The sequence below is a fragment of the Amphiprion ocellaris genome, chromosome 22, assembly GCF_022539595.1.
Source record: "Amphiprion ocellaris isolate individual 3 ecotype Okinawa chromosome 22, ASM2253959v1, whole genome shotgun sequence".
Taxonomy (NCBI): Eukaryota; Metazoa; Chordata; class Actinopteri; family Pomacentridae; genus Amphiprion; species Amphiprion ocellaris.
The window spans coordinates 6,135,451-6,143,958 of NC_072787.1; the positions used below are offsets into that span (position 1 = coordinate 6,135,451).

Genomic DNA, 8,508 nt, shown 5'->3' on the forward strand with positions numbered 1-8,508 from the left:
GGAATTCTGAAAACGAATGAATCTCCTAAATGTGAAACAGTCTGGTTTACAACTGTCTCTATATGTGTTTGCTCTGCAGCACGGTGACATCTGCGGTGTTCACAGTGGGTGACAACGTAGTTTCGGGGAGTGACGACCGAACCGTCAAGGTGTGGGATTTGAAGAACATGAGGTCGCCCATAGCAACCATCCGCACTGACTCGGCTGTGAACAGGTAGGTGAACAGAGGGATGGAGCTGCCAGGACTTGTTCCCATCTGTAGATAAATAAGGTCATTACAGAATCATTTTATTGAATGTTTTCTTGTATTAGAGATGAGTGGACTGGGGCTGTCAATGAAAAACCTTGATGTGATGCAGCTTGAATGATTGCATGTTTGTTGCACTACTTCACTGGTTGTTAATGGTATCAATTAATCTGAATAGATTTTTAAGTGATACATTAATGTGATTCTACACATGAATGAGTATGTTGTTAAATTCATTTTTACTGTGTTTCCTGGCTAATGAGGCCATTGGCCGCTGGGTATGGAATGTAAAATGAACATGAAAAGCCTTTTTTTTAAAATTTGGAGCAGGTCGTCCCCTACTCCACACACAGAGCCATGCTATTTGCAATCATTTTGCATCATGTTCTGCAACATTTTTCATGTTGCAAGTGCTGTTTTGTTCATGCTGTATGAGAGACATTCAAAGCAAAGTCTCAGTGGATACAGGAAATTGTGTAAGCAAACTTGTTACACATATTGGAACATACACCACCGTTCAACAGTTTGGGGTCACCCAGACAATTTCATGTTTTCCATGAAAACTCACACTTTTTTTCATGTAGTAACATAACTGCACAAGGGTTTTCTAATCATCATGTAGCCTTTTAACACCATTAGCTAACACAATGAAGTATAACAACCAAGGAGTGGTGGTTGCTGGAAATGTTCCTCTGTACCCCATGTAGATATTCCATTAAAAATCAGCCGTTTCCAGCTAGAATAGTCATTTACCATGTAAACAATTACTAGACTGAATTTCTGATTAATTTAATGTTATCCTCATTGAAAAAAAAGCTTTTCTTTCAAAAATAAGGACTTTTCTAAGTGACCTCAAACTTCTGAACTGTAGTGTATATGTTCTTGATGTAGAGATGTTCTCTGGCAAACAAATTTAAATTTTTTTTTTTTTCTGTAGGATACAAAGTCACCATTTTTTCCAAGTGTTGGTAACATCTGTGGGCTCTAAATGTTGTACATGATGGGTTTTTCATTATTGTGTTAGATAAATAATCAAAGAAATTCAACTTTTATCTTTTCGTTTTCATGATTTATAGCATTATAACTTGGTTATACTGCACAGGAGAGGCTTTCTCTCTAAAATGCTTGCAGTGAGTAAAAATGTGACAGGAGCAAAAAAATGCCCAGGTTCAAGAGTGAAGCTAAACATTAAAAAAATAGATATTAGATATGAGTTTCTTTAAATAAGTGCAAAATCCTACATTTTCCAGCCAAAAAAAGGCAGCTGCAAGGATATTTTTGCCTCTGCATTTTCTGTGCTGAAAATGTCTCCATTTGTAGTCGTCAGCAATTATCCTGACTGCTAGGCAGGAGTATAGATTCCAGGAGTCGTTGATGTCAGTGTTGGGCTGTTTATGCAGATGTTGTCACATGCAAACTAGAAAGAGAAAATGTGGTTAAAATAGCTCAGTAAATCTAGGAGCAGAATAAGCCTTACCAAAGACGAGAGCTCAGCTCAATGAACACATCTGGACTAAAGTGTGACTGAATCTGATGTTTCAGGCTCAGTGTCTCTGCCAACCAGAGAATCATCGCTCTGCCGCACGACAATCGACAAGTCAGGCTGTTTGACATGAGCGGAGTGCGGCTGGCCAGACTTCCACGCAGCAACAGAATGGTAAGAGCAGAACACAGTGGATGGGGAAGTGCGTCATTATCATCTGCATCATTACAGCCACAAACAAGAAATGCACCCAGAGAGCGCAGTTCTCCACCAAAGCTGTCTGTCGTATCATTTCTGACAGATGAAATCTTGAAAAAATTTATGGCAGAAGTCACGGCAACATAGAATGTGGCCATTTAAAATAGATGTACCCACGGACAACATGACGTTGCACTGAGCACAGCTGTGTGTTATGCATGTCTACGTTATGTACGGATACTGAATTGCGTGACCTAAATGTGTAGCGGGCCGCAGGAAAGGATGGGACTCGGAAACACCCCCACAGTTTAATCAACTGTTCCTTGTATGATTTCCAACAGATAAGTCCTGATAAGTCTGCAGCGGTGGATTTGTAGTAGGATTACAATCATGTGATTGTCAGCAGGCAGCTGGCGAAGCGTTCATTTGTTGTCATCTATCATCATCTATCTCATAATGATACAGAAATCTTTAACAAATCCGTGGATCCAGACTATAAGCTGCATTACTGTCAAAACCTAATCAGGTGGTCCTTGTGTCATTTCTGACTTTCCCTGAAAATTTCACTCAAATCCGTTAGTCCGTTTTTGAATAATGTTGTGAACAGACGGAAGAACAGATGGAAGGACAAACGTACGCCGATCGTCACGTTAGAGATGACATCACACCAAAGAATGAGACAGCTAAAATTAAAATACAACAAGAGAAAACATATAAAATAAACAGGCCACAATACAGAATAGAACACTAAAACTAATTCAAGGACGTAGTATTCACTTAGACTTAGACTGACTTTATTAATCCCCAGAGAGAAATTCTGATGTGACAGCAGTATGGGCATTCAACAAAGGTATAAACAATAAGACAACACAGAATATTAGGGTATAAAGTGAAGGTAAAATATAGAAAATTTTATTTAAAAAGAAAAATCAATAATATATACAAGAATATACATGTGCAAATGACCTAAGTACTTGTAGTCATAGTTACAGTGACGCCGTGCGGCTATCTTGCAATGATACAGAAATCTTAAACAAATCCGTGGATCCAGACTATAAGCTGCATCACTGCCAAAATCTAATCACTTGGTCCTTGTGTCATTTCTGACCTTCCCTGAAAATTTCATCCAAGTATGTTTTTGAGTAATGTTGCTAACAGACAGACGAACGTACACCGATCATCGCATAACCCCACGGTTCCTCAGCAGAGTAATTAAACCGCCCGGCCAGCAGGCAGATGGGTCCCCCCACATAAAGAGCCGGGTTCTGCTCGAGGTTTTTTTCCCTATTAAAAGGGTGTTTTCCTTGCCACTGTCGCCTTTTGGCTTGCTCTGAGGGTCAGGCTTATGGGTTCTGTAAAGCGTCTTGAGACAATTTGACTGTAATTGGCGCTATATAAATAAAATTGAATTGAAATTGAATTGAAAACTGCATGTGTGTGTGTGTGTGTTCAGGGTCACCGGAGGATGGTGTGCTGCACGGCGTGGAACGAAGAGAACCAGTCGTGCAACTTGTTCACCTGCGGCTTCGACCGTCAGGCCATCGGCTGGAACATCAACATCCCGGCGCTGCTGCAGGAGAAGTGATGCCGCAGCAGAAACTCAGCAGACTGATCCCAATCCCTCCATGTATATACAGTACGGTACACATGAACACTGTAATCTGTGGCCTCTGACATGCCAGCGGCGTGTTTACACTATGAAACCTCACAGCTTTCACACAACTGAGCGAGGAGGTGTGAAAAACATTGTTACTGATCCCAGCTGGTGTTGCTTTAAGGATGCAGCTATCAACACTGGTATGAGCAGATGAATGAATGAGCTTTTTTCAAGCATCTACGGGCTTAAATGACGGCGCTGGTGTGTTCGAGGCCACAGAGCTGATCTCCTGCATTTGATCCTTTCACTCGTTAGCATGGATTGTGAATTGTGACGTGATTAGGCTGTTCATCCTTAGCCTTCTCTGTTTAGAACTATATATATTTGATCCACAGTTGCAGGCTGCTGTTCACATCTCTGTTGTTTAGTTACCGCTGAACGGTCGCTCTTGCATGTAGATAAACTTGGTTTGTGAATGTTACTTGTAAAGTTGTGAGAGAACAGCTATAAGGCCAGAACAGTTAGTAGAATAAATGTATATATTTCGCTGTGGCCTGATTAAGCGACCTGTGCTGCAGGTTGTTGCTATCTAAAGGATTTAGTGTCTTACCCGCCTCGTGAGGGCGGAGCTTGGCAAAGAAAGTGTGGTTCTGTGAAATGTTTTACCCTTTTAGTCAAACTTAGACTATTTCCTATCATTGAACGAAACATATCATATTCAGGCCTGCCACATTACCTGAGCAGCCAGCGGGCCGCCGGGTCATCACTTGTCTTAAAATGCTTCAAACAGGATCTGATGTCTTGTCTGAGAGTTTGACAGATTTGTCTATTACCTTTGATGCTTTCAAGTCACAGCCAGCCTCCATTACTTCCAGATTTTGTGGTCAAACTTGCGATACTGTAACTCTGCCTTGTTCCATGTTTACAGTGGATTTGTTCATTTAAAACATTGCTTTATTCTGCCTTTATGTCTAGATGCAAAGTGTCAAGAAGAGCATAGCAATAACGGGGGAAAGAGTGCACTTCAGCTGTTAAATCCTCGAGAGGTTTGTGAATGACGTGTTCAGCATAATCATAATCCAATACTCCCAGTATGTTACTGGTTTAGGTGTCCATAACCTGCCCTGTGTTTCCTCGGTGTCACTGAAATATAACCTGTTGCCAACTCAGAGCCCTGTGTTGCTGTAATGTGTGATCCCAAAGTGAACTTGTTGTTTACTGGTCACTCCTGTGCGTCAGTAACAGCCTGTCAACATGAAGTTACAGTGTTTACTCTTTACATTGAACCCTCAGCCTTGTACAGCTTTTTGCACCTTTTGTTGTAACGGCGCTTTTCGATCCGTGAGAAGCGCCTTTTGTCCAAAAACAGAAGCAATAACCGAGCTCCATGATGTTTCTGGTGCTCAGAATGAAGTCCTTTTCTTTATTTTTTGTCAAAAAATTGTTTTTATTAATCAGTTACTTCTGACTTGAATACACACTGAATCTCAGTTTGAGTTATAACCTTTAGAATTGGGCTTGACTGGATTCCAGAAAACAACGTTACACTTGTGCAATATCCTAAACATGAAGTCATGCTGTAGATGTTGATCTGATGTTTAACTTATTTCATTGCTGTAAATCCCATAAGAAAATGATTAATGTACTTGTGTGACTGGTGTAGATGTATGTAGGTATGCGTAACTTACCCAAAAAGTCGGCTCCAGACCGCACACCTGACTGCTGTTTCCACCGACAATAGAGTCAGGATGCATTTTGAAGTAGCATGAACCTAAAAAGGTAATATTGAAATGCCTTACCACTGCATTAAAAACGGTGCATGAGCCTTATCCATCTGAGCATCAGTGCACTTTTCCAAACGCTTGTTAAATAACTAATTGTGTTCCGCAGCGCAATGCAGATAGGACTTTTATTCCTGCTTCATTCAGGGAACTCAATCTCGCGCCCACTGGTATCAATGTCATTTTAATCTGCAGGTAGAACGGCGAGTCCGATTTGCACCCCGCTTATGAATTTCAACCTGGAGGAAATATGATTTTGGATTGATACATTAAATTATTGCGTGCCAGACTGTAGAGGGGAAAAAAGGTGGATAGGCTTCGCTTCACTGTAGCGAATCACATTCACCTCAAACTTCATTATGTGATCTACTTTGCATACTTTATTGTGACGGGTACGTGTTCTCTGACACTTTCCAATAAAAACGTGTGATTTCCTTTTCCTGTCTGTCACGTCTCTTTTTCATTTTATTTAACACAAATCCCTCTCACTCTTTTGTTCGCCTCAATGAGATATGTATCTTTTTGAAAATCACACCTTATTCATCCGGGTGTACGTCTGGTAGCTTGGAATAACGATGCCAAGTGTTAATGAGACCGGATCCATAAGGTGTATGGATTTCAAGTGCTATACCACCAGCAGCACATATGACACATACTTGAAGTTTGCGTGAAGCTTGTGAAGTTGTCTTTCAGCTTAAAGAAAGCCATATGACTAAAAGAACATGAACACTGGACTTAAGTGGAAAACAAACACAGCACCCAATGATAGTGTTGCCCCACAACTACTGGATGTTTAAACACACAACTATAAACTAATAACAAGCTACATTTGCCATGTCAGATTAAAGATTGATATGACAATGTTGTGTTGCCAACTTATCTCCACTGACTCAAAGTGGAAAGTAACAGTTTATTGTGGAATTGCTTAAAAAAACTAAAGATATACACTACCGTTCAGAAGTTTGGGGTCACTTAGAAATGTCCTTATTTTAAATAGAAAAACTGTTTTTTATCAATGAAGATAACATTAAATGAATCAGAAATACAGTCTAGACATTGTTAATGTGGTAAATGACTATTCTAGCTGGAAACGGCTGATTTTTAATGGAATATCTTCATAGGGGTACAGAGGACCACTGTTCCCTCTAAGCTGCGCGCGTGCGCAATTGCGCACTGCTGACACGGTCTCCGCGCACAGAAAGTCTGTGCTGCGCACACACACAAAAAATCCAACCTAAATTGAAAATGAAATAAACACGTAACAATTCTTTCTGTGCTATTTTTCAATGTGAGTCAGTGAATGACCGGTGACTGGCTGCTGCAGCCAATGATGCGATTCACATACGTATTTACCATAGACTGTATATAATGGTATTTACGCAGCTAATCAACGTCAGGCGTCCTTATGTGTAGCCACCGTTGTTGTCATAGATATGAATGAGTAGATAGGACACGCCCCTTTGAGCTGCGCGCTACAGCGAGGCTAAGCTAGTGGGGGCAAAGTTTCAGTGCATTCTGTTGATGTAGACGGCGTGAAAACGGAAACAACAAGTATGCCGGCTCACTGTGCTGCATACAATTACACACTGCGTCGTACGATTGAGACAAGGAAACTTGGAATGACTTTTCATAGGTAAGAATAGTTTTGGGCTCTTTTTTCATTATGAAATCTTGTTGAGAGCTTCCAGTCTGAGAGCTAACTAGTTAGCCACTAGCAAAACGCTAAGGCGAGCTAGCAGCTTGACAACCAAATACCAGACGATTAATAGTAGCTGTAGTATAGTTGTACAAGCAGTAGTAGTAATACTAAAAGTACAAGCAGCAGTAGTAGTATAAACAGCTGTTAGAGTCATAGAAGTAGTATCAGCATTTGTAATAGTATTACAATTTGTAGTAGCAGTGTCAGTATCAGCAGCAGTAGAGTGTACTACCACTACTACTAGTACTAGTCACATTGCTATTACTACCACAATAGTAGTTATAAAGCCTAACTCATGTATATCCAGATTACCATCTATGTTCTTCCTCCAAACCCATTTTATGATTGGGATTACAGGCAGTTCTTTAGGACTGCTCTCAAATAATTGAAATGTTACTAAACAAGGTTATACTTATCAAATTAAATAGCTCTGGTCTCCAGTATATTGGCGTATTCGGTTATTTGTACTTAATTTATTAGCATGATTTCTTTTTAATATGTTGTGTACAGACTTAATTACTTCTCTGTCTACTTTTCTTACTCCATGTAGGTTTCCCAGAGACTATGGGTTGAGGAGGAATTGGAAGTTTGTCGGCTTAGACCTGGTGTCATTCCATCAGTGTTAAACTTCCCGGCTCATCTTGGAAGAGTACGTGCCAGAAAGACCACAACCAAGCAGCCTTGAGATCTTAGGTAGCGTCTCCCTGAGGTGGGTGTCGACGGTGTTCACGGTCAGGTCTGTGGTAATCCCGTCAAAAAACAAAACAGAAAACAATCTACATTATAAATCAACATGTAACCAAAGCACTCTGTGTATAACGCCATAGTATAGGATGTAGTTCAGAAAATGTCAAAGTATAGTATGTTTTACTCAAGAATAACATAGTATGGCCTGTAGTTCATAGTACAGCATGTTGGCAAGAAAAAAAAACAAAACATAGATTATTATGTGGTTCAAAAAGTGCAACATGATAGGATGTTGCCTAAAATTGTCATGTATGATATGTGGTTCAAAAAATGTCATAGTGCAGTATATTGTCAAAATAGTATGTTTTCAAGAAAACATAAAAAAGCATAAAAAATGCCATCGAATAATATTTCACTGCACAAGTAAAAGTATAGTAAGTTTTAAAACTGTTCAAATTCTTATAATATGTTGCTAAAAAACAATAAAAAAAACTAAAACAAAAAAAGGTCAGTAATATGTCAATTTAAAAAGCCTTTAGTATATAGTGTCGCCCAACAAACATCATAGTATAGCATGTCGCTCTAAAAACGTCACAGTATAGCCTTTAGTCCACAGCTGTCAGTAGGTGAGGAGCAACACAAAAACAGTCCAAACGCTGGTTTCCAGAGGGTTAGACGAGAATTTATTTGAAAGAGTAAGTTTACAACAACACAACAAAACAAATGGGTGTTAGTAAAATAAAAATAAATAAACAGAACTAAAAGTGAACTTCACTTTGACATTGATGGGCATTCCAACCAGGAACAAAGTAAAAG

General features: G+C 39.7%; 1 protein-coding gene across 3 annotated transcripts in view; it reads left to right on the forward strand.

Moving 5' to 3' along the window:
• LOC111565255 (WD repeat-containing protein 37-like) overlaps positions 1–5,751 on the forward strand; it is a 32,542-nt gene extending 26,791 nt beyond the window's left edge. For all 3 annotated transcript variants that reach the window (XM_023265301.3, XM_023265293.3, XM_023265316.3), the window contains 3 exons: positions 80–214; positions 1,790–1,904; positions 3,382–5,751. In XM_023265301.3, coding sequence (XP_023121069.1) covers positions 80–214; positions 1,790–1,904; positions 3,382–3,513 — 382 coding nt within the window. In that variant the 3' untranslated portion in view covers positions 3,514–5,751. The remainder of the gene's footprint in view (positions 1–79; positions 215–1,789; positions 1,905–3,381) is intronic.
• Positions 5,752–8,508: the final 2,757 nt, after the last annotated feature.